The sequence below is a fragment of the Carcharhinus amblyrhynchos genome, chromosome 5 (assembly GCF_965287045.1).
Source record: "Carcharhinus amblyrhynchos chromosome 5, sCarAmb.v2.hapA, whole genome shotgun sequence".
NCBI classification, from domain to species: Eukaryota; Metazoa; Chordata; class Chondrichthyes; order Carcharhiniformes; family Carcharhinidae; genus Carcharhinus; species Carcharhinus amblyrhynchos.
Window position 1 is genome coordinate 95,445,509 of NC_137328.1, and position 27,673 is coordinate 95,473,181.

The 27,673-nt window shown below is 38.6% G+C and overlaps 1 protein-coding gene across 1 annotated transcript in view; it reads left to right on the top strand.

Annotated features, from left to right (window-relative positions):
• Positions 1-27,301, top strand: part of mccc2 (methylcrotonyl-CoA carboxylase subunit 2) — a 72,468-nt gene extending 45,167 nt beyond the window's left edge. The window contains exons 12-17 of the mRNA XM_080189233.1: positions 553-629; positions 10,345-10,411; positions 12,472-12,628; positions 15,632-15,746; positions 17,538-17,623; positions 26,340-27,301. Of these exons, the coding sequence (XP_080045359.1) occupies positions 553-629; positions 10,345-10,411; positions 12,472-12,628; positions 15,632-15,746; positions 17,538-17,623; positions 26,340-26,457 (620 nt within the window). The 3' untranslated portion in view covers positions 26,458-27,301. The remainder of the gene's footprint in view (positions 1-552; positions 630-10,344; positions 10,412-12,471; positions 12,629-15,631; positions 15,747-17,537; positions 17,624-26,339) is intronic.
• Positions 27,302-27,673: the final 372 nt, after the last annotated feature.

The following is a 27,673-nucleotide window of genomic DNA, read 5'->3' on the forward strand; positions in this document are numbered from 1 at the left end:
TCAAAAATACTTAGAATCATAGAATCCCTACTTTTCAGAAAGAGGCCATTTGGTCCGTCGAGGCCCTATCTCTGTAACCCCATACATTTACCCTGCTAATCCCTCTGACACTAAGGGACAATTTATCATAGCCAATCCATCTAACTCACACATCTTTGGACTGTGCGAGAAAATCGGAGCACCTGGGGGAAACCCACACAGACATGGGGAGAATGTATGTGCAAACTCCATGCAGACAGTGACCCAAGCTGGGTATTGAACCTGGATCCCTGGCGCTGTGAGGCAGCAGTGCCAACCATTCTGCCTCCCTGATGTCCTTATTCATGGGCTGCAGAACATTTGAGACATCCTGGAGATGTTAAAGGCAGTTTATAAATGCAGATCTTTCTTTCTAAATAATGCCTGTTGGAAGACATCAGTGGCTGTAATGCTTATATTTTGCTATAAACCTGAATATGACTATGATTTGCAGTGCAACAATTTACAACCATAGGACTATCTATACTTTTCAAAATACTCTTTTATGTTTCTCCTCCTCTGGGATATCTCCAGGGTTTGCAAGGATTTTTGGATACCCAGTCGGCATCATTGGAAACAACGGAGTCCTTTTCTCAGAATCTGCAAAGAAGGTTTGTATACAGTTGTCTCAGCCAGCTAGTTTGAAAACAACTAGTCATGATAACTGGAAAAAAGTGGAATGAGAGAAAAAATTATCAGTGGCAAAGTTGTTGTGAAATACCTTGTGGGTCCCTTCTAGTTCACATTGTGATATTCACAAATGATTTGAAATGGATATTTCTGAGAATAGGAAGTCTACTGATTAAACCAAGCTAATTAACCAGCTGATTAATCTAACAGAGTTTGCTTGTTTTCATAGCAACCAGGAAACATTCAACAAATGGACAAATGAAGGGAAGGGGATTAATGCCCAAGTGCACGTAAAGTAATCCTCATTACAACATAAAGCATGAAATTTATGTACATGGTCACTGGCTTGTCATTAGAAAATGTAATGGTGTTATCAGCAAGGCTGAACAACAATTGACAAATCAAACAGATTGTTTTAATCCTGTTTAACTGATTAGTACTATTACATTTGGAATATAATGTGTAATTTAGTGCACACTATCTTCAGAAAGGCATTGCAGAGAATTTAAAGCAAAATTCCAGCAGAGTAGATTCTCAGCTTCAGTGAAGATTCACTCATTATGAAACTTGTATTATTTCTATTGTGTCAAAAGTATATAATTGGCTGTAAACCACTTTGATATGTCTGTTAGTTAAAAAAGATCTTCCTTTCCCTTCACCCCTCTTTCCTTCTTTCTCCCTCCTTTACTTTAATTTATTTCCTTTCCCTTCCTTTCTTTCTTTTCTTTGCTTCTTTTCCTTCTTTCCTTTGCTTCCTTTCCTTTACTTCACTATATTGTTAAAATCCAAAAGGGTAACTGGAATGCCAGTTCTTAATTGTTTATTTTGCAATTTGCTTTAATGTGAGGAAAGATATTCAAATCAGTGAGGAAAGGTTCTGTCTTATATTCATTCAAAGAAAATAAAGTTTATTAAACTGTAAAACACAAAACAAGAAAGGCCACAATATGAAACACAGGAATGGCTACACACAGACAATGATTTGGATGAAAGAACAGAGAGCATTGTAGCTAAATTTGCTGATAAAAACATAGATGTAAGAAAGTAATTGTGAGGAGGATACAAAGAATCAGCAAAGGGATTGTGATAGGTTATGTGTGTGGGCAAAGATTTGGCAGATGTGGGAAAATATGAGGTTGGACACTTTGACAGGAAGAATAGAAAAGCAGAATGCTGTAATACAGAGGGACCTGGATGTCCTTGTATGTGAATGACAAAAAGATAGCATGCCGGTACAGCAAGTAATGACAAAAAGATAGCATGCAGGTACAGCAGGGAATGTTGGTTTTTATTGCAAGTGGGATGGAGAATAAAAGTAGAAATCTTGCTACACTGTACAAGGCATTGGTGAAGCCATATTTGAGGGTTAGTTTGATTGACCATGCTAAATTGCACCTTGCTGTTAGCGATATTAGTAGGGTAAATAAATGGGTTTGGGTATAAGGCCTGGGTGGGATTGTTGGTGCAGATGCAGTGGGCCAAATGGTCATCCCCTGCACTGTGATGATTCTATGAAACAATCAGTGGTTATGAGGAGCAAGCAGGAAAGTGGAATTAAGGCCCCAAACAGATCAACCATGATATTATTGAATGACACAGCTGGTTTGCTGGACCAAATAAAGTGGGCAGTTCTTAAGTTGCTCACTTAAGAATTTTGGTTGACCCATGGTTGTAGCCTGCCACCCCTTCACTTCACAGATAAAACTGTAGTGCGGGCAGATACATAGGCATTGGTTCATTGTGCATCTTTAAACCCATTGGCTGGTGTGCATTAAATCTGGCTGCAAGTCTCAGGACCTGATTAAGTTAGGGAGAATTGCATCTTTTGCAGTTCTGAATCTGGAGTAGCTCTGTTGTTAGTAACCCACAAACATACAGCAGTCTTGGAATTTATTAGTGAGGATCAGTTTATATAATAAATATTTTGAATAAGGACAATCTTTATACTGGGAAAAGAAAGGAAATCTGCACAAATGACTTCAGGCTTCTTTTGAACACATATCACTGTGACAGAAAGTATCAGCAGCTGCCATTTACCTTGTATTATATCTGTTCCTTTATAATATGAGGTCTTGCCTTTAACTGAGAACATTACACCTTTCCTTTAATGGATTGTTGAATCCATCTGTTTCATACATCCATACAGCATCTATTTGAACACTGCACTATGTCTGGACTGAAGGTTCAAAGCATGTACAAAACATTGATTATACTAATCTTTAGTTCCTGCATTGCCCAGTGCCCTTTTTAAACCCATTGTAGGATTGTGGAATTACCAAAAGCAAGTTTTAATTGTATAACCAAAGTGCACTTACAACATGACATTATTAAGAGAGGCAATTTGTGAGCCAACAATTCTGAAATGTTTGCTTACATTGGTCAACTTCAGATTGAAATGTTCAAATGCTCAGTGACTCAAAATGTCACAACTGATTGAATCCAGGTGACATCAGCAGGCTTTAACTAGAGGTGCAGACAAGTCAGAAAGTCAATATATTTCATCTTGTGAAAAATTACCTTGGTTTAAGGTTGAAGTTTGATATTGACCTTCAGCTGCTGCTGATGATGGATGTTTTCATTAAATTTGTCATTATCTTGCGTCAGTCGGTTTTTTTTAAGAAAGGGAATTATTTGATGAACTTTTGAGAGATACTGGTCATTAATAAACTCCCACTATTTTTCTACTTCACTCCACCCTTCCCCACCCGTGTTTTCTCTGCTGATGTGCCGACTTTTATCCGTGTATAGTTCCTTAGATGCCCTTACCTTTATTTTTCACAAATGAGCATCCACAGTGAATGTCAATAGACTTTTCCATTATGGGTGCACATGCAAAACTATGACAACAAAACTCAATTCTGATGTCTAAAGATGAATATTTTCCAAAAGTGTTTTTATTAGGTGATTGGGAGTGAACATCTTAGTGACACTTCATTTATCAACTTCTCCCACAGCTCCATCATCCCACTTAAGAGTTGTTGCGGACAGGAGGGGGTTAATTTAAACACAAGTTTCTCCTCTCACCATCCATCTGTAAACTTAAAGGTTTTTTAATTTGTTTACCTCTATAAACCATGGCATATTTCCCTAACCTTGCATTTGGTGCAATTCAATTTTCTATTACTAATTCCACACCAAACTCAAGATATGATGAATGAAAAAGGGTTACTTTATTGCACATTCAAAATGTGAAACGTGGTTGCAATATCGCCTTCACGTTCAGACAGGAAAGAGAAGAACAGAGAACAGAAGGTTTCAGAGTACAGTGACCACAGAGAAAATAAATATTGGTTCATGTGGGTTCAAGAGTTCAGAATCAATGTCCATTGAGATACTCCTTCATGGAGGACTGCAGATTGAAAACCGATGCTGGATAATTTACTTTGTTGGTGGTGTCGTTTCACATAATGTGATAGGCATGCAGAGATGAATCCATCTTTCAGGTGACAACACAGAATTTTGAGCAGAAGAGGTGTAAATAGGGGCCATATATTTCACCTGGGTAGAGCTTCTTGTTTGTGAGGCTACTATTTAGATGGTAAATTGCAGACAGAGCTATGCAGTTCAGAAAACAACGTTACTTGTTCTATAAGCCAGTGGCTCATGTCACATGACTCCTACCTTTGCACCAGGTCTTTGACAAAGAATGGGTATCCATCTAGATTAAATGTTTCAACTGTTAAGAATTGAAAGGAAGATTGCAGGGCCTTTAGCTTAGCAAACAACCCATCTCGTTTTGGCCAGCCAGGGTTATTAAATGCAGATGACCAGCTTTCTTTGAAGTTGTGCAGTCCATAGGTGGTTGTTAGTGACTTATTAGTGATGATGAGGTGTGGGCTGCTTTTGTTCAGGGATCAGAAAAAGACATAGGCTCAGTCATTTAAGAAAAAATTAGAACTTGTAATGAGTATCTTTGTAGATACTTCATAAAAATGTGGGTAGCACAGGTATTAGCACAGCCGCTTCACAGCACCAGGGACCCAGGTTCAATACCCGGCTTAGGTCATTGTCTGTGTGGAGTTCGCACGTTCTCCCAGTATCTGCATGGGTGTCCTCTGAGTGCTCCGGTTTCCTCCCACTTTCTGAAAAATGTGCTGGTTAGGCGCATTGATCTGAACAGACACTGGACTGTTGTGACTAGGGGAATTTCACAGTAATTTTATTGCAGTGTTAATGTAAGCCTTACTTCTGACTAATAAATGAATAAACTTTAACTTTACTTTTTAAATATACAGTCTTAATCCCTCACAGGGTACTGAGAAAAATTGTGTCTCTGACATAGTCCTATTCAAAATCATGTTAGGCTCTTTACCTTTGACATAAAAGTGTGTTATGTTGTTATTTACAGATTCGTCTTGCAAACTTGATGTTGAAATTCAGCGGATTTGAAATGCATATTTTTGCTTAATAGATTATTCATTGAACATTTAGTAAATAGCACAGAAAGAATCTGAGCTTCCACTGAATTGTTCTCTTGTATGATACTTCACATATACATTTTCATGTTACTGTCCAAGTGTTAAGTTAGTAACCAGCAGGGTTATAACTTATTTACTGAGATGAATAGTTTTGCATTCGTTGGGGCATCCATCCATTTCTTGAGAATGTCATTCTTGAATTGAATATTGTCTATTGTGGCTGTAGAAGCTAATTTGTGAGTGGCAGTCCCATTCAGCAGCTGGCACAAATAAACAGTGGTGGCCCAAGATCGATTGATTTTTTTTTTTCCCAGCAGATGCTCTTTACTGCTACGTGGATATTTTCTTCTCTGCTTTTTCCTTGCCCATCCTGACTGCTTGGCTCCTGGCACTCCAGTTAGCAGGGAGGACTCCCAATGCATCAACTCTGATTCTGGCCAGCTGAAGTCTCACTTGCAGTCATCCTTGTATCACAGGTGTGGACAACCCATTGATCTTGTGCCAGTGGCAGGCCTGTCATCGAATATGGCTTTGCAGATTTGGCCGTTATCCATTTGGATGACAGAGTTGTCTCAGGGAGCTGCAGACCTGTACAAAATAAATTCCAATGGAAAAATACTGCAAATGTTGTTTAGGCAGCACATTCGAGCACAAAGCTCTGTCCCCAGACATCTTTTTAATTTTATTTCAGTCCTGACATTTCATCCCACCCTGGATTGAGATTGCAACTAAAATGTAAAGGCCAATCAGTCCAATCACCAACCATAAGAGTAGATGAGTCTCATAAAATTGCTTTCAATTAACCCCTTAATGGATTAAATTGCCTGCTTGATTGTCGGTAGGCACGCTTTCCGACCTTGCGCACACTGACTGGAATATCATTCAGGTGCGCAATGATGTTGGGATGCCTCCTCGTGTGATTTCTCGTGCTTCTGATTCGTGTGTGCCCTCTTGAGTAATATTTAATCCTTGCTCTGGAGTTTGAGATAGTGCCCCACCCATCTTTACAATTGCTTGCAAGGTTCAGTGATGATCATCCATGCTTCTGCCTTCAAGGGGGTTGATTATATTGCTGCTGGTCATGTTGCTTTCTTGATTTCTTCAAACACCCCCCCAGCAGCAGATTGTGTGCTGTTGCAGAGTTTCAAACAGTATTGGTTGGTCAGTTGAGCATGGAGCAAGCAATCTGCTGAGATTTGATTCAGGAGGCTCTGAGTGTATCTAGGTTTTGTTGGCTGGGGTGTGGGTTGTAGTTCATGAGGACCTTCCTTTTGGTTGCGGTAGCTGGCTCCATTTCAGTCCAATAAACTTAAAACCAGTCAATATTCCTGTGAACTCTCTTCCTGTATATAGCAAGTATAGAGTGATAAATTGTGTTGTGCAGATGATCCCACTTTGACACAGCACCCTGGCCTTGGGTATTGTTACCTGATGGTGACTGAGAACATTGAGGTACTACTGGATCTTTTGGGGGAGAGCAAAGTTCTATCAGAAACTTAAGAATTTAAGAAGAATGTTTAGTAGTGCATGGGAGAAGCTCACATAAGCAAAAAAAACAAAGAATGTTGGAAATAGCAGGAAGGAAACTTTCTTATGAATACAATAGTTCTAAAATGAAACAGAAAATGCTGGTGAAAAAACAAATGGGGGTGAAATTAGAGATCAATAGCGATACAAAACAGGCAAAATTGAATTTTCTGATCTACAAGGCATGTTTGATCTTCAATTCTGAAGCAGTCAGTGGAACTGATTAACAGGTGACAGATGCAATACTGCCTGTTTTCTGTCCCATGTCCAGTTTTATCTCCAGTGATTTTTCCCAGTCTGAAAAAAGACAAAATCAGTTCAGTCAGGATGCAGGCAGCCTCCCTTGCCAGATCTGTACTCTGATGACCAATCTATAATCTAAATGTCAACTCTTTCCCTCAGACACCAACAGATAAATGAAAAATATAGTTTCTTGGCAATGGTTTCTAGCTTTTTCTTTGCTTTTTTTCATACTCGCAAGAGATCTTTTTGAAAACACACTCACCAGGACGTATCATCATTTCTCTATTTCTTCAGGGAAATGGAACGATAATCTAATAATTTTTTTGTACCTGGACTAATCTTGAACTGTCATTAATCAGAGAACTTTTAATTGAACATTGGCTGATATTTTCATTTGCGTGATACATTTGTTCCAGCATTACTGTTTGATATTCCATTTATATGAACATGGTATCCACAGCTGTTCACTTAATTACAAGTTATTTTTAAATTCTCATGTTTTTAAAAGCAGCGTTTGGCTATAGTTTGGGTTTTCTAGAACTGATGTATTAGTAACTACTCAGTCTTAGCTATTTAACACCAGTCTCTATTATATTTGCTCCACCAGGGCAATTGGTTTTATTTCGTAATGCACAAAATACAATGTAATTCTGAATCTAAAGACCAAGAAAGAATAGGTAACCTTCTGTGTTTCAATTCTGCTGCAAAAGTGTAAGTGTTTCAACGTTCTGTATCTAAATATTCCTGAAATTCCAAAACAAGGAACAGGATTTTTCTCATTGCAAAACTACCTGCCCAGCCACCAGAGAAGCTCATGGGCAAAGCATCCCTGCTGATTACAGCTGCCCTGCAGCCATTTAACACTCTATGAAACATTCATTGGCTGGTGGCCACTGCCAGGACTACAAGAAGGCCCCTGAGTCAAAATGCTGAAGGCCCAGAACACAGGGGAGTCCAGAGTCAGGAGTTAGGGTCTCTGATTTGGATGTAAAGTGGGGAGGGAGTACCTGGGGAGCCCACACCTTGATGGAGAATGCTTGATCTCGAAAGGATCTAGTAATGGTTGTGCTCTCCCACTCCCCACCTGAGGCCAATGAGGGATAACTTGCTGGGCATCTCCCCCCACCCCATCACTGAACTCCTAATGCCAGCCTCAGAATAGAGACCAGGATGGGAATCAGCCCTCAAGTGGCCATTAATTAGTGCAAAGGATGAGCGGATTTCCACTGGCCTCACCCACTGTCCTGTAAACTGGCAGAGAAGTCTGGATGACCAGCAGGGTGGTGTGCAGTGTGCAGCGCGCACCCCCACCCCCCGCAAACCCATTGATGGGGGCTGATCAGAGTCTGAAAATGTGTGATGTCAGTGCGAAGAAAGGAAAGTTTTGTGCACCTTAAGCTATAGAATCCACTTTACTATTCAGCTAATGAGCATTATAGTTGACCACAGAAAATCATCGAATGATACACTATAGGAGATCATTGTGCCAGAGCCAGCGTTCTGAAAGACCTTCTAATTAGTCTCGCTCTCCTGCTTTTTTCCTGTAACTTAAAATAAAACCGTCAAATACTTATTAATTCCCTTTTGAAGATTAGTGTTGGATCTGCTTCCACAATTCTCAGATAATTTCAAAGATTTTATTCTCTTACGCTGTAGCAATTATCAGTGAACTATATTTCTATCCTATTGTTCTCTATGTGAAAATAAGAATGTGTAAAATTCCTACGCTGTCACAGACTTTCAGTCAAAACATAGTACATTAAGAAGTAACTAGCAACGCTTAACCAAGCATGGCAAATAACCAACATCCTGTTAATTTTTCATCTTTTTGTTTACTTTTTGGGGCAAGTATTTTTGTTGACAGCATCAAGGACTTGTTGAGATTCTACAGTGTGAAGCAGTTCAATGTAAAATAAGTTTGATCATAATTTTTCTCAAACAGTTAGAGTTGTTGATGCTTTTATGCATCTTAAGTTTTGACCTTAAATAAAGATAACATTGTTCAACAGCTGCAATACTTTGTCTTTTATAGTTTCCATGGTATTAGTCACCAGCAGTCATTTATACAGAAATTGCCACTTTTGCTTGAGTAAATGTGGGCGATTCATTGAAGTGGAAGATTGCAGTTCCATTAAATTTGAACAAAGATGAAAATCAGCTGTCCAGATTGATGATGATAAAACAACGTATAGATTGAGCGGCTTAGAGCCTAAATAGCTTTTTATGCAATTCAGAATGGTCTGAAAATGCATATTTAAATTGTTACCTTCACAAACAGTCCTCTGCAGGCTTTTTAAATGTACAGCAAGGTAGACTCATGCTTAAGGTCAAACTTATGTAGTTAGGACAAGTAGCAGAATGGATAGTGAACACAAAACAAGTATGGGTTAAACTTAACCTGTCAAAGTGTGGAGTTGTGTTCCACAAGAATTGTTTGCCATTTACGGAAGTAATTTAGACTTGGTAATTATAAATACAATTGCAAAATGATTGGGATCCAAATTGGCTGTAACTAATAAATAATAGATTAAAGAGTAAACCAATGGAGATATTAAAGTTTTGAATAGGGTAGGTAAAAAAAAAGCTTTGACATGTGAGGGAGGCCTGAACTTGGGACCATAACTATAACATAGTCACTAATTAATTCAATAGGGAACTGAGGCAAAACTTCTTTCCAACAATAACAACTTATACAGCGCCCTCAACATAATGAAATGTCACAACGAGTTTCACAGGAATATTATAAAATGTAGCAAACACTGAGCCTCATAAGCCACTGTTAAGTCAGATGACCAAAAGCTTGGTCACTAAGTTGGTTGTAAGGAGTGCCTTAAAGGAGGCCTTACCCAGAGAATGTTTAAAATGTAGAATTTGCTATCACAAAGAGTAGTTGAGGCAACTAGTATAAACATATTTAAGGGAAAGTTCGGCAAACACATAAGGGTAAAAGGAATGGAAGGATATATTAACAGGGGTTATAGAAGAAGTACGGAAGGAGGCTCGTGTGAACTGTATAGACCATGACGGACTTGTTTCTGTGCTGTGAATACTATGGATCATTGCTTGGCTTTCAGTTATGCTATGGCCTTTTTACAGCACTTATCAAAAATACATCTTACGTGGTGTGCCGCGAGTGTGATTTTAAAACACCTTTCCAAGGGTAAATGCTGTGGTGTTAGATGTGAAGGAAGTGCTAATGTTAAAAAAAACACACCTTACAGAAAAATCTAACCAATTTTCAGCATTCTGTAGAGCTGAAGGTGATCCAGCAGCTAGAATACTGCAGACTCTTCAGTTGGTAGGTCAAAGATTGAACTCAATTACTTCAAGATGCTTGTGCTTTATTTTCCCCCTGACAGTAATAAAATGAAACATAAGCTTGTCTGACATCAAGATACCTTTATTTTTTCAGTTTTGTAAAACTTTTTTATCATCAGGGCTATGTACCTTGCTAACATTATCTTCCTTAAGACTCTCAAAACTAATGTGCCTCTTTATCTAATTACAGGGAACTCATTTTATTGAGCTGTGCTGTCAACGAAACATCCCCCTCGTATTTCTACAGAACATAACAGGTGAGAAGGAGCATTTCTGCCCGTATTTTGGACACAACAAATCAGAATAGAGCAATATCTGTTCATTTAGCTGTGGCCATTGTCAAATATATGCTTATCCATACCTAATGGTCATTGTATCACAAGAGAAACAGACAAGAAGATGAAAGAGCCAAAGGTGCACCCTAAAGATTTTCACAGTAGCTTCATTGCAGTGTTGATGTAAGCCTACTTGTGACAATAAGTATAGTTTAAAAGAACTTGAGATTGTAAAATCTTCCAACTTCTTTGCAGATTTATACTTTTAATCAATGTTATTGTGTTTTCATTGAATCTAGAGAGCAGAAGGGGGCCATTTGGCCCATTGATCCTGCATCAACAACAATTCCACTCAGATCTTATCCCTGTAATCCCACATATTTACCCTCCTAATCTCCCTGATGCTAAGGGGCAATTTTTCATGGCCAATCAACGTAATCTGCACAGGGCAGAACAGTGGTACAGTGGTTAGTACTGCTGCCTCACAGTGCCAGGGACCTGGGTTCAATTCTGGCCTCGGTGTGTGGAGTTTGCACATTCTTCCCATTTCTGTGTGGATTTCCTCCGGGTGCTCCGGTTTCCTCCCACAGTCCAAAAATGTACAGGTTAGGCTGATTGACCATATTAAATTGACCCTGGTGTCAGGTGGATTACCAGGATAAACATGTGGGGTTATGGGAATATGGTAGGATTGTGGTCGGTGCAGACTTGATGGGCCAAATGGCCTCCTCCTGCACTGTAGGAATTCTGTGATCTTTGGGGGAAACCGGAGCACCCACCCAGAGGAAACCATGCAGACGTGGGGAGAATTGCAAACTTCACACAGCCAGTCACCCGAGGCTGGAATTGAACCCGGATCCCAGGCACTGTGAGGCAGCAGTGCTAATCACTGTGCTGCCCCTAGAATCCCTACAGTGGAGAAAGAGGCCGTATAGTCCATCGAGTCTGCACCAACTCTGACAGCATGTCTTATCCAGGCCCTCTCCTTATCCCCTTAACCCTGTACGTTCACCATGGCAAATCCCCCTAACTTACACATCTTGGGACAGTAAGGAGCAATTTAGCATGGCCAGTCCACCTGACCTGCACATCTTTGGACTGTGGGAGGAAACTGGAACACCAGGAAGAAACCTACGCGAACACAGGAGAACATGCAAACCCACACGGACAGCGACCCAAGGATGGAATCGAACCCAGCCTCAAATTGTTTTCATAAATAGAACAGACTATTTTAAAGTACATTTGTAAGCATCCTTTCATCTCCCCTTAAAAGTTTAAATGGCAACTTACCACCTGTAGAATTGGTCCTTCCACTTTGAAATTGGTCCTTCTCAACAGTTTCTCTATAGAGTCAGTGAGATGTAACTGAGATCAAGATTTCTTCAGGCAAAGTTACCTTACTGTGAACTTCAGTATTTGTGCTTGTGTATTCAGATTTTGTCAGTTCCATTTCCACATTGTGTGTATGCCTTTTTTCTCCACAGAACTCTACCCTGCAATAGTCTCAGTTGCCCATGTGACATTAACAATGCCCCAGAGTCATTTTCTTTACATATTCTGAAAGCTGTCCCTGTTTTTTGCATATTTAGATTGATTCATGTTATCTGCCACCCCTTTGTGTTACATTAACAACTACTGCAACACAGTTGGAGTACTGTGTGACTTTAAATAAAAATCAGAAATAATTATTTCACTTTCAGCAATGTTGTTATAAGAGCATTTAATGGATATTAAATGCTTTTTCCTGCCATTTTAATAGCAGCATTAAACTTGAAGGATGTCACCACATCTTATCCATTCTATAGTAAAATGAATGTCGACTGAATCTTAATGGACAAGCCTTATAAATGAAGATAATTACAACAGACAGATCGTAAAATACTAAGTGGATGTCAGAAAAGAATTATATTGACAGACATCTCGGTATCTTTATCCAGAATTATATTTTCCTTCTGTTGCTTTGGAATGTTTTTTAGATTTAGAGCTTGAATGCTGAAGATTTAGTAAATATAGCCTAACTAATTATTACTTTCTAACAAAAGGTTTCATGGTCGGAAGAGAATATGAAGCTGGCGGAATAGCTAAAGATGGAGCCAAAATGGTGACTGCCGTTGCATGTGCAAATGTTCCCAAAATTACTGTGATTGTGGGTGGTTCATATGGTGCTGGAAACTATGGAATGTGTGGAAGAGCATATAGGCAAGTGCCTGTACTAATTGTTATACTCTATACTATGTCTAGTACAGATAGAAATCTGAAATGAAAATAGGAAATGCTGGAAATACTCAGCAGCAATGGCAGCCTCTGTAGATTGAGAAACAAACATCAGGTCAATGGAACTGAGGGAAGTTTGAGATGCAATAGGTTTTAAGCCAGTGACTGGAGATGGGCTGTGGTGATGGTGGGGTGCAGGCAGGAAAAAGAACAAAAGGCAATGTTTTTGATTGGGTGGAAGGCAGGAATGGTTAAATGACTAAAAGATTGGTTGTGCGAGGTCAAAGACAAGTATAGAACAGATAAACAAAATGATATGACTAAGGAGGAATGAGTGGCAGAATCATGAACAGATGCCTACTTATAGAACATAGAACAGTACAGGCCCTTCGGCCCTCGATGTTGTGCCGAGCTATGTCCGAACCCAAGATCAAGCTACCCACTCATTATCATTTTGGAGTGCTCCATGTGCCCATCCAATAATCGCTTGAAAGTTTCTAAAGTGTCTGACTTCACTATCACAGCAGGTAGTGCATTCCATACCCCAGCCACTCTCTGAGTAAAGAATTTACCTCAGACATCCCTCCTATATCTTCCACCATGAACCTTATAGTTATGTCTTCTAATAACAGCTACATCCACCCGAGGCAATAGTCTCTGCACGTCCATGCTGTTTATCCCCTTCGTCATCTTATAAACCTCTAATAAGTCACCTTTTGTCCTCTTCCGTTCTAAAGAGAAAAGCCCCAGCTCCCTCAACCTTTCATCATAAGACCTACCCTCCAAACCAGGCAGCATCCTGGTAAATCTCCTCTGCACTCTCTCCAATGCTTCCACATCCTTCTTATAGTGAGGTGACTAGAACTGCACACAATATTCCAAATGTGGTCACACCAATGTCCAGTACAGTTGCAGCATAATCCCACGGCTCTTAAACTCAAACCCCCTGTTAATAAATGTTAACACACTATAAGCCTTCTTCACAGCTCTATCCACTTGAGTGGCAACCTTCAGAGATCTGTGGATATGAACGCCAGGATCTCTCTGTTCTTCCACATTCCTCAGAACCCTGCCATTGACCCTTAATCTGCATTCAAGTTTGTCCTACCAAAATTAATCACCTCACACTTATCAGGGTTAAACACCATCTGCCACTTTTCGGCCCAGCTCTGCATCCTACAAGAACCCTCCACCTCATCCATAACTCCACCAATCTTGGTGTCATCAGCAAATTTACTTACCCATCCTTCAGCCCCCTCTTCCAAGTCATTGATAAAAATCACAATTAACAGAGGACCCAGCACTGATCCCTGTGTGACACTGCTGGTAACTGGCCTCTAGTCTGAAAATTTTCCCTCCACCACCACCCTCTGTCTTCTATGAGCTATGAGTTCTGTGAGTTTATATGAGCTCCATGTTTACTTTTGCTAATATCTTACTTTATACTTATCTATCAAAACTTTTACAATCTGTTTTTGTGTCTTTTGATAGTTTTCTCTCGTATTCCATTTTTTTTCTCTCTTCATTACTTTCATAGCCGTCATTTGCTGGTATCTTCATTGGTACCTCCCAGTGATTAGGCTTACCAGTCTTTGGCAACATTATAATGCTTTTCCTTTGGCTCATCACTACCTTAATTTCTCTTGTTAGCTAGTTTGATCACTTTTCCAATTAGGTTTTTAATTAAGGGAATGTATATTCATTGCAAATTATGAATTATCATTCAATTAGATATAGAATCTTGTAACCATTTTGAGTAATTATAATGGAGATCAAAGCTGTGTATGTGAATAATTGTGTTAATTGACGTAGGTCTAACATCTCAAAAGATCCTGAAAAAGAGAAGAGGCTACTGAAACACTATAACCACTGTCAATCTAATCAATTCGATTTTACCAAACCACTAAATTGATCCAGCCTCCAGTAGATAAAACTTAACATTGAATTAAACTCAAAAAGGAAAATGTAAAACCAAAGCTGTGATTGTCCTTCCCAAGACCTCCAAACAGAGGTTCTTATTTTACGAACAGACACTTAAGTTGCATGTGCTCCATACGAGCTGATGGAAACATGTGTAACTAAGCTCTCGACAGTGCTATGCCAGTTAAGATAATTACACAAACATTGTTAAATTGTAAATATGATGAGGTTAATGTAATATGGCAACAAATTTCATTCATGCAGATTACAGTACCATTGCATTGGTCTGTCAAATTTTAAATACACATGTTAAAATCTCTTAGCATCTGAAAGAGAAAAGGTAGGTTCTAATTTTGGATACAATCTTTTCAGCCGGGACTCCTCCCAAAATGTTAACCTGTCTTTTCTCAATTCAGGTACAACATTTAACATTTTATTTCAAATTGCCGTTATTGATAGCTTGCACTTGAGATGAAAAAGAAAAACTAACAACATTTTCATTTATTCTTAATTTTTTTTCAAATAATTGAGTGTTTGACAAGCTGAAATAAAATGCTAATGTTATAGAATACTGTCACATTAAACTGACTTTCAAGATTACATAGAAGTGAAAAGGAAAATATATATGAAATCAGCAAAAATGCCCTTCTAGATGTCCGGTACATGGAACCTATTTAGAAATAGAACATAGAACATCATAGTCAAGGAGTCCACAATATCTTTGAATTAAATTTGTCAAGTTTTATTTAATGTAATTTACATGTCTTAAACACTTATATTTCCATGATAAAGCTAAACCAATTATTAATGATTTTTCTGACAACTGATGTCCTGCAGTTCAGGTTTCTTGCTATATGTTTTATGATTACTACCTTTATAGTCGTTGTGTTGTGGAATATCTGAATATGTTTTATTATTTGGAAAGACGAGCTCTGATCTGCAAAATTTGCCATATTGTCAGTTTGAAGAATTCTGCCTTTCGCCTTAAGTGTTTTTGTGGGAGGGGAAGACATTATTGTATTTAATAATGAATGCCATTAAACTTCATTTTCTCTATTATCCTATCAGCCCAAGGTTCCTCTACATGTGGCCAAATGCACGCATCTCTGTGATGGGGGGTGAACAAGCTGCCACTGTTTTAGCTACAATTACAAAGGACCAAAGGACAAGAGAAGGAAAAGAGGTGGGTATCCATGTGATGTGGGACTCCTTCAGGTAAAATAGTTTAATATATAGAGCTGGGACAGGTGAGCTTGAGTTTGAAGTAATGAAGACAGAAATGGCAGTACAAACAGCATGCAGTTTACACATGGTAAACCCACCCCCTTGAATAACTTCTGCATTGGATAAGCACAGAAACCCAACATGAAGAAACATTTTGTTTTCTAAATCTATGCACTGGTTTCACAAATATAAGTGGCTGTAACAACCCTAATTTTCTGAGAGTACTTTGCATAAACTGAAAAATCAATGATTCTCCTCTGTCCTAACCACCTTATTATTGGAAATCCACTGGTACTATACCAGTATTTGTCTTCTCATTTCCTGCTCTATATTTTGGAGCCTGGGCCAAGTGGGATTTCTGAACTGCTGTGTATAAATATGTATACTCAAGTTGTTTTGAAAAATGTATCTTGTGTGCACACTAGTAGTCTTGAACCTGGAATACAAACTTTTGTATTTGCTTTGGGACCTTTAGATAGCGCTCAGGCACTGCTTGGGAGAAATAAAAACTCTCTTGGCAAAAGAGAATTAGAAGATTAAAGTAACTTCATTTCATTAATACAGAGTGCAAATGCAGAATCATTTGAATTGAGAGTGATTAAACAATTAATTCACAATCATAAGCAATATAATAGAAATAATTGTCTGCATTTTACAGCATCTTTAATAGTCTCAGCATATGCCAAAGCCAATGAATTATCTTTGAAGTTATTTATTTGAAGACAAATATGGCAGACAATTTACTCACAACAATAGTGATGAATCACTAGGCTGTACTTTATGATGGTGTAGGTTGAGGGATAAATGATCATGAAACTGGGCTGGCTCTTTGTTCTTCTTTGCAAAAGTGCCGTGCGATATTTATCGGACATCCAGTGCTGGTTGTGCAGAAATTTCCCCAATAAAACATTGGGGAATCTGATGCCATTGGGCCAGATTTTTGGCATTCATCTGTTGAGGGCCACAGTGGCACTGCAAGATCTGTGGAGCCAACCTATGTTGGAACCAGAATTTACCTGGTTTGCAAGAAATGGCTCCATAAGAGCCTATGCTGATGGTCCCACTGGGACCTGTCAGTAAGTAGACTTGGATTTATTTATTATTGTTACAAGTAGGCTTATATTAACACTGCAGTGAAGTACTGTGAAAATCCCGTAGTCGCTGCACTCGGGTGCCTGTTTGGGTACACTGAAGGAGAATTTAGCATGGCCAACACACCTAACCAGCAAGTCTTTCAGACTGTGGGAGGAAACCGGAGCACCTGGGGGAAACTCATGCAGACAATGACCCAAGTGGGAATTGAACCTAGGTCCTTGGCACTGTGAGGCAACAGCACTAACCACTCTGCCATTGTGCCTGGTACTTACCAAGTTAGTTACTGCGATTCATTTAGCACTCTGGTCCACCTAATGAAAGATCATCAATGTGAAATGGTAACTTTATTTCTCGCTCAATAGATACTGTGTGACCTGCTGAGTATTTCCAGCAGTTTCTGTTTTTATTCAGATATCTAGCATGTGCAGTATTTTGGTTTTCTTTTAAGAGGTTGGTGGACTAGTTGATGAGTTTTCAGGACTTAGTCATGTATGAAATCTGGAATTTCAGTTTATTTGAATTAAATTGAAACATGATAAAATTAGAAAAATGGAAATCAGATGACCACAACTGACGTTAACATTTCACTGTGCTTGCATTAAAACTTGCCCTGTGATATGCTGTTAGTTTCAACGTTTCTTTACTTTTCCTGTAGTTCTCTGCAGAAGATGAAGCAGTTCTAAAGGAACCAATCATCAGGAGATTTGAAGAAGAAGGCAGTCCTTACTACTCTAGTGCCAGGTACAAAAATAACTAGTTGAAATACTGTGTTTTAAATAGAACAGATAAAGTAAGATTCTTCCACCACTTATGCTTATATTAATAGTATTCCGTTGTTTCTCATTTAACAATGACACAATCAGACTGCTTCATCAGCGCCCTATCCCGACCTTAAGCATTCATTCCCTCCACCCCATTACGTTGTGTAACAGCATGTACCATCTGCAAGATGCACTGCAGCAATCTACCAGGGCACTTTCAACAGCACCTCCCAAACCTGCAGCCTCCACCAATTAGAAGAGCAAGGGTAGCAGCTGCAAGGGAATAGCACCATCCATGAGTTCCCACCCCAAAACATACCATCCTGACTTTGAATTATATTGTCATTCTTTTATTCCCACTGGGTCAAAATCCTGAAATTCTCTTCCTGTCAGCACCGTGATGCATCTTCATCACAGGGACTTCAGTGTTTCAAGAAGGCTGCTTACCCACCACCTTGAGGACAATTAGAGAATATATGTTTGAGTTAGGAACAGGGACAAGCCATTTTGCCTGCTTTGCCATTTCATAAGATCATGATTGATCTGATTGTGCTCAGATCTAATCCACTTTCTTCTATCCTTCAAACTTTTGGTCTGCCTTTGTCAAACAAGAATCTATCGAATTAGCCAAGAAGAGTATTCCACAGACCTACAACCCTCTGACAAAAAAAGCTCTTCGTCTCCAACTTAAATGGAAGACCACTTTTTTTTTAAACTGTGTCCTCTAGTTCTAGTCTCTCCCACAAGGGGAAACGTTTTCTTAGCATCCACCCCGTCAATCAAGGATCTTGTATTTTTCAAGAAAATGGTTTGTCATTCTTCTAAGCGATAGCCCAACCTGCCCAACCTTTATTCGTAAGTGTAATAGTAAGCATTTTCCTATTTGAATGTACATACTGATGTCTTTAGCAGTTTGAGCATGCATATGAGCATTAGCAATAGCGCAAGCTTTTGTGCATTTAGTCTTAACACAAGGGACCTGTGTATCTGTCTGCTTTCAGTTCTGAGTCCATGCTATGCCGTATTTCAATATTTTTGTAGGTAAGATTAAATATCCCAACATGTCAAATGTTGACTACCTTTTTGTGGCCAAGTTACCACAATACAAAAATGTTTTTAATCCCAGGAATCCGTTGTGTGAACTTTCTCTAACTGCTTCTAATGCTATTACATCCTTTCTCAAGTAAGTAGACTAAAACAGTGCACAATAGTCCAGATGTGGTCTCACCAATGCCCTGTGCAATTGCAGAAAAATCTCCCTACTTTTATACTGCATTCCCCTTGCAATAAACAGCAACATTCTATTTGCCCTCCTCACCATTTGCTGCACCCACTTTTCGTGAATCATGTACCAGGACAACCCTCTGTACTGCAAAATTTCTCTCCCTTTACAGAACATGCTTTATTTCCCTTCCTGCCAAAGTCAATGAATTCACATTTCTGCACATTATACTCCATCTGTCAATTTTTTGTGTACTCGTGTAACCTATGGACTGTTTATGCCCTCCTCACAATTTATTTTCCTACTTATCTTGTATCATCAACAAAATTAACATCTTCATTCAAGTAATTTACATAGATGGAAAATAGTTGAGGCCTCAGCATTGATCCCTGGGATGGGATAGGCAATAATTACTAGCTTTGCCAGCACTGCCCATATCCCATACATCTATATTAAACAACCTTTGGTTAAAACAGACTACCATACTTTAAAATGGCATTGATACGATCATCATTTGCGTAGAAGCCCTTGTGTTGCCTTGTCAGAGGAAGATAATAAAGTCTAATGCTCATTTTAAAAGCATGCCAATACAGTGAAATCTTCAGCTTGTTTTGATCTGTCTAACATTATAACAGTTGTCTTGTGTAATAGATGAATGAATTTTATAGCTCAATCTCAGTTACGTCCACTAATGAGCTCAGGAATCCATGAATTTGTGCGATTCTCCTCTCAGTGGTGGCTCCACGTAGCTGATGACAAAGCAAGCAAAGAAACTTTGCCAAGTTCTGTCAGCATTTAGAACCTAAGTCATTTGTTACATCAAAAGGCATTTGGTTGATTTAGATCAGCTACTTCATCCTGTCAAAAGTTATTGCTAGAGGTTTGTTTGTTTTATGAGAAAGTGACATTTGATTTAAACAATAGATTGGGTATCTGTCATCTGTGAATAGTTGATCCTGAGTTTGTAATTCAGTGCATTTAATATTGCTTTCTCTGCATTTTGTTATGCGATGGGTTATCTTGAAAGCAAATACAAAATCTGGCCCACATGTTTCCTTCACTGGTTCCCTTGTAGACTGTAATAAAATAGTGATTATCCCAAAATTTCAAGTTTTTTCTGACAAGTCATAAGTTCTATCAGTGCTCAGCTGTTTGCTCATTCATATTTAAAACAAAGGTGAACTACTTAATTTATTTTATCCCCCTCACTAACCATGTGCAAACAATATATGTTATATATAGATTACAGATAAAAAGAGCAGATTTTATTGGTTGGACGTAGGTGGGATTGGGCTGGCAGTAACTTAACATTTGTCACCTCTTTGAAGCTGACCACAATTTCAGGATGTTGGGCATGGGCTGATTAGTACAGAATAAGCTGCAATCTGCCACTCAGAACTCCAACATAGGCTGCACTGTGGACCCCTTCTTCAGCTTCCCAGAGCTGGTAATGACTGAAATCAGCCATTTCAAGGGAAATTCAATTTTCCTGCAACCACCTCACTGCGACAAACGCCATACAAGTTACATCTTGTTCAACAGGTATAATTAGGTTTTTAATGTTGATTAAATAAAATCTGATGAAGAGCAGGGCTCACCCTGAGAAAAAGAATTTTGTAGTTGTGGATTGCTGTTAAATTACTAATTAGATTTTTATGTACAAGTCCCCAATCTTTAATTTGTTCCATTTAATATTTTTAGAAGTGACTTATTTCGGTACTCTGTTTCCTGGTTGGAAAACCTGATAATTACTGCAGCCCCAAGCTGAAAATGCCCAGTAAAGAAAGTTGCAATCTGATGCACTATGGCAATAGAGTGAAATTTTCATCAGAGAGATTGTTAGATTTCTCAGCAAGACTTACTTTAAAGTCAGCAGTGAATGGCCTTTCTTCGCCACTGACCACAAGCTCTGGGCCTGTGTCAAGGTTGATTTGCTAGCAAGTAGCTTACACTCATTCCATTCCTGAATTATTACTGAGGCTTGGTGATAAAGTTAAATTGGCATTTTTCCATTTGGATCGGCTTGTTACATCTCAGTTTTACATTTTCACTGCAATAATCAGTTCTCTATATCAGCAAGAGCTCATTGCATGTAACTGTTTGAATTCTACTCAGGTGTCTACTTACAGCAGTCCATGTGGAACGGATGTATGTATTCAGACCTGTGCTGTCCAGCTCGAAGCTGATTTTATCTATTAAACCTCCTGCTGAGTATAATTTAAAATTGGTAGAGTAATGGCTGCATGATATGATTGCAAGTAGGGACCTAGTTGAGATTCAAACATCAAGGTGAAGTTGAAGTGGTTTGTAATTGCCCATTAAACATCAAAATTAAATTGTAGCCTTGAAATTGCTTCAATGTACCTGTGTAAATTTTGTACAATGTAGATAGGGCTCTTGCAAGTGGCTTTACTTTATTTTGGTAACTGATTTTGCAGAGACACCAATGGAAACCTGTGAAATACACTTGCCATAGTTAGAAAAATTATCAGTCTTTCACCTGGGTTTCTTCAAAGGAAACCATTGCCGTCTGTTATCCATCCTTCCATTTTGTAATTTTGTGACTAATTTTTCTTTGAATTAATTATTAATGTCACTGACTTTTCAGGTGGGCGGGTCAGGGCATTTCATGCGTCGGTGCAAACTCGATGGGCTGGGGGGGTGGGGGTGGTCTTCTGTATTGTAGTATTCTGTGATTCTGAACTGGGTGATCACAGGTCACTGGTACGTTTCGTACTTTCCACCAACTATTGATCTCTTGTGTTCGTCCTGAAAATTTCTATGAGGGTATTGAATTACATTGAAATCACTTTCTGATTAATATCCTTTTACACTGAAACTAGCTTATCCTTTGAATATTTACTTACTTGATATTATTGTAACTCATTTTCTTCATGACTTTTTTTATAAATTCTATTTTTTCTTTGTCATCTGTGAAAATTGAAAATTTTTAAATGTTCCACATTCTTTATTATAAAGAAAATAACTTAAAATGGTTTTACTTTAAATATCTTGTGGTTTAGGAATTACAATGTAAAATGGGACTGGTAGATTAGAGGGGACTAGAAGGTGCAGTGTGCATAAGCTGCCCTTTCACCTCTGGACTTAAATAACATTCAGAATTGTAGTCTATTTCTTGACTGTAGGTGCTCTACTTAAAATTAATTTGACACTTAACCTGTTCGTGATAGGCAAGGGCCACCGCAAAACAAAACTGATATTCGGAATTGATTGGTACTAAGTTGGCAGTCTCACTCAGGGAAGTCAAGGGACTGACTAATATGGGAATTTCAGATAATGCTTTGCTGCAGGAAAGGGTGTTAGCATGGTTAAGATTTGTTGTTGGGATAGATCAGAGAGCACTTCAAACGATGCTGTGGCCTATTTAACATGGGACGCTTAATGCTGTCACTGGGTGCACAAAATAGAAGTGTATTTCTCTGCACTAGGAACTTGCGTCTTATGCACAAAATTAGAATGGAAAACTAAAACCAACGTAGCTTTCTGAGAAAATAAATCTCTTGATTATTGTTATCTTTTGATGAGAAAATCTATGGATATACACTTAGGTGGCAGTAATAGCAATAATATGGGATTTCTGCTCCCAGATAACTTTTAAAAGAAATCCACAATTATTACTGGGCTTCAGACTATTTCAGCATAGTTTCTAATAGGCTTTTAATTGCATATAGTCATGGAAGGATTTACAGCTACATTTTAAATACTGCTAATGGCTATCCATAATTGCCAAACTTCTACCAACAGAAATGCAAGAGTCCACATACGCTTGTTAGTGGCTCCTGAAGCAAATGTGCAAAGTTCAATATCCCAGATGTTTTAATTAATGTTGATGTGTAGAAAACCACATGCAATAAACAGGTTGTCTCATTGGGAGGACTGTAGGTGACTAGTACAGATTAATTACCACCTACTTTAAACAAGACACATAACAACCCCCAGTCAAAATCAATCCGAACAATATCTTAATTCAGGTCAATTCACCCATTTTATTTCCTCTACTCAGAACTGCAATGCATACTTAATGAATGGGGATGTGGTTAATGCTACTAAGAAAGTTTTAATACATTAAAGAATTAATGTAACTTTAAGGAATACAAAGTATGTAGACAGCCTAGAATAAATTCAGTATTGTACTAACTTTAGAATAATTAATCATTTAGATTAAACCTAAATCTTGGTAGTTATCAGAAGCAATTCAGAGGAGGTTTACTAGGCTGATACCGGAGTTGAGGGGATTGAGCTATGAGGAGAGGCTGAATAAACTAGGCTTGTACTCGTTAGAGTTTAGAAGAATGAGGGGAGATCTCATTGAGACGTATAAGATGATGAATGGGATGGATAGGATAGAGGTGGAGAGACTCTTCCCGCTCAAAAAAGACAGTAGGACTAGGGGGCACAGCCTCAAGATAAAGGGGAGGCGGTTTAGAACGGAGTTGAGGAGGAACTTCTTCACTCAAAGGGTGGTGAATCTCTGGAATTCTCTGCCCGTTGAAGTGGTGGAGGCTGCCTCGCTAAATATTTTTAAGAAGCGGGTTGATGGGTTCTTGATAAGAGAGGGGATTAAGGGTTATGGGGAGAGGGCGGGAAAGTGGAACTGAGCCACAACAGATCAGCCATGATCTTATTGAATGGCGGGGCAGGCTCGAAGGGCTAGATGGCCTACTCCTGCTCCTATTTCTTATGTTCTTATGTGTACTGGGATTATAAGGAGAGGCTGCATAGGCTGAGACTTTTTCCCCTGGAGTGTAGGAGGATGAAATATGACCTTATAGAGGTTTCTAAAATCATGAGGGGCATAGATAAGGTGAATAGCCAAGGTCTTTTCCCCATGGTAAGGGTGTCCAAAACTAGAGGGCATATGTTTAAGGTGAGAGGGGAAAGACTTACAGTGAACCTGAGGGGCAAATTTTTCACATGAGGGTGGTGTGCATATGGAATGAGGTGGTAGAGGCGAGTACAGTTACAACTTTTGAAAGATATTTTGACAGCTACATGGATGGGGAAGGCTTAGAGTGAGATGGGCCAAACGCAGGCAAATGGGACTAGTTCAGTTTAGTTGGTTGGCATGGACAAGTTGGACCAAAGGGCCTAGTTCTGTACTGTACATCTCTATGACTCTGTGTACTGTAAGGATAAATTAGTAGATAAAATTAATGGATTAAACAAAACATATTTGATGGTGTATTATTGGATAGTCTTTTTAGCTAAAGGCTTCAACCTCAGCCAGAGTTTTTAAATGGCTACTAGAGAGTTTGAGGCAGCTGGTTTGCAGTGTTATAGGTAACCCAAAAACACTGGAGTTCAGCATTGTAAACTGGTTTCGTAGACCTTTTGTGGGAAACTGATGAAATCAGATACATTTGTCATAAATCTGTTCAAATCATCTGCTTTGCTGAGCACAACGTTGATCTGTACCTCAACTGAGGAAGCGTATTGTTTCTCTTTGTGGGAGAGACTAGAACGAGGGGACATAATTTAAATAAAGGGTCTCCCATTTAAGACAAAGGTAGGAATAATGTTTTTCTCTGAGGGCCTAACTTCCTGGAGAACAGGGCAACAGGGTCATTCGTTATTTTTAAGGCAGAGGTAGAAAGATTCCTGATTAATAAGGGAATCAGATGTTATCAGGGTTTGGCAGAATATGGAAACGCGGCCACAGTTGGATCAGCCATGGTTTTATTAAATGGCAAAGCAGGTCCAAAGTGCCAAATGTCCGACTCCTGTTCCTAATTTGTGTGTTTGTATGTAACACACTGCTCGAATAACAAAGGGTGTGCTAATGGTGATAGTTCTGTAGAAGAGTCATACGGACACAAAACTTGACTCTGTTTCTATCTCCACAAATTCTGTCAGATCTGCTGAGTGTATCGAACAATTTCTATTTTTATTTCAGATTTCTAGCATCTGTAGAATTTTGCCTTTATTAAAAGTCTCTGTATGTGAGCCAGTCCACAAACCTTATTTAGTTTTATCATGATTTTTGGTGAGGCTTTTATCAACAACATAGAAACACCCTATGTGAATATTTTTTGACCAGTTAGTTTTAAAACCAGCCTAATGAACTGAATTTTAGAAAAGCTTGTGTCCTTTTTTCTTAGTAACTAAAATTTCTAATTTGAAAATTTGCAAAAAAATTTTAGAGAAAATTTTGAATGTAAAGACAGGAATTGCTGACTACAGGGAAAGTGATGGGATGGAGAGAGGTGCTGCAGAGTCAAAAAGGGTTTACAGCAAGTCGAGAAAGGAGGCTGATGGGGTTGAGCTACATAGTCTGAAAGGGGCCGAGGATAATATATATCCCATTCTCCTGCACCTCCTCTGCCACACGGATGCCAGACTCTACTTCTGCCAAATCTCCAACTGTAAATACTGCCAAATTCTGCCCCATCCCCCATTGCTTTAAGGTCTTTCAGCAGTTTGCTCAACCAATAAATCTCCTCAATTACTTCCTCAATAAAAATACGTCCAAAATCTGGGTAAACATGATTTCCCCTTCACAAAGCCATGTTGATTCTGCATGATTGCCTTGAACCTATCCAAGTGCCTGCTATGAATTATTTAACAATAACTTTCAACATTTTCCCTGTGACAGATGTTAAGCTAACTGACCTCACTTCTGTTTCCCATCCTTTTTGAATAATGGAGTTGTATTTACTACCTTCCAACCTAATGGAACATTCTCCGAATCAAAGGAATTTTGAAGAAATGAAACCAACTGTCCTGACAACCACTTCTTCTAAGACCCTAGGGTAAAGTCTGTCAGTACTGGGCTCCTGTCAACCCACAGCTCCAATATTTATTCAGTACCGTTTCTCTGGTCAGTCTAATTTTCCTGAATTCCTTCATCTCTTCCATTCCTGGCTTTTGGCTACTTCTGGGATGTTACTTGTACCCTCTACGGTGAAGACTGATGCGAAGTACTTGTTCAGTTTATTGCCATCTCCTGGTTTTCCATTATCAATCACTTTCTATGGGACCAAAGCTCACGTTATTAACTATTTTCTTCTTAAAATATTTATAAAAACACTTACTATCTGTTTTTATATTTCTGGCCATCGTTCTCTTGTACTCTAATTTTTTCCCTCCTCATTAATCTATTAGTTCTCCTTTGCTATTCTTTATTTTCTGTCCAATTTTCTGACCTGCCACTTGTTTTTGCATAATTATATGCAGTAACGATTTGTGTCCCACTGCCAGTATTGTAAAAACGAAACGTGCAACAGTCTTTGTTATTGAATCTGCTTTCTTTACCATCTGTTGTAACTTTTAAGCATTTATTGATGATGTATGCCAATCAATATTTATTTAGTGGCATCTAATGTGATTACTGTATAGATTCTCAAGGTTGTCAGAGTAGTTTTTGAGTTAATTTCTCTGGCATTTCCGGGAATTAAGCCTCATTGTTATTTAATTGTCATTTATTATTTTTTGTATTTTTTTCTTGTCATTGCAGGCTATGGGATGATGGCATAATTGACCCTGCTGATACAAGGCTGGTGTTAGGTCTAAGCCTTAGTGCTGCACTCAATGCACCCACAAAGAAAACAAACTTTGGAATCTTCAGAATGTGATCTAAGCATTTATTTATTAGACACAACGTTTTCCACCTTTTGACTGTAATTGGAGAACAGTATTAATCAAAATACTGTAAAACTTTGTGAAATAAAATAATAATCCTTATTAATTGCCAAATGTGATGTGTAATTTGGATTAACAACTGACGAACTGTGGCAATACAAATCAGAATATGGGTACAGCTGTCAGTGACCGACTTGGACTCATCTGATTCACTCCGGATGGAGACCGATGATACTAGTGTTATTTACATGCTGCTTCCAATGATTTAAACTCAGAAACCCAGCATTTTCTTCTTCTGATTGTTTTTGACCTCTATTACTTCTGCTTAAAATAGCCTGGTTCTAACAGTGAGTGAGAAAGTATGTATGCGTTCTTGATGTTCAATTTATCTGTCTTCATGATTTGTGAGATGGACACGAACAGTGGTGAAAGTGGAATTTGCTAAGCCACGTCATCCACCCCCACCTCAATGCCTGCAATCTTTGTGCTATCAACCTGTGAGAATTTGGCCTTTGATAGTCTCATAGTACAGCAGCAATTTGATTATAAGAGGATTTTATAATGACTTTGACATATTCACATTAAAAAAAGGTCAGTAGAAGTAGTTTTTGCATTAATTCTGATGATTATTGGTCTGCTAGATTAAATTGCAGACTGCTGCCCTGCGAACAGACCATTTCCTGAACACTTCTAGGGTTAATGGGTGATTGAACTTATTTTTGTGCTGTTCAATTAATATATATAGTATCTTTTACATAATACTAACCCTAATTATCATTTCTTACAAAACTATAAAATTTTGTTCTGAGTTGTTGCTTACGTTTTACAAAAATATGAACTGAAATAATAAAGGGGCTAAGGGACAGAGGGCAAAAAAAGAATGTTGTTTTTCAGACTAGAAGTATGCACTCGTGTTCTCCAGGGGTCACATGTCTTATTTTGTGAAGATGGAAACTCCAAGGTCTGTTATGAAGTTAGCCTAGACCCCAACTTCTTCTGTTTTGGCATTAGGATGAGCATAAAGTGTTTTGTGCCAGGTATGATTCAATTGACCCACGAGGAAGCTTTTATTAAAACAAATTTTACTTAAGACCACAGTTAGACTATAACAAAAAGAAATAGCATAACTTTTGCTACTTAAAAATGACAAAGTATAATTCTTAACAGCTATCCATCTCTATTGTTCCAATTTAAAATAACATCTCAGAC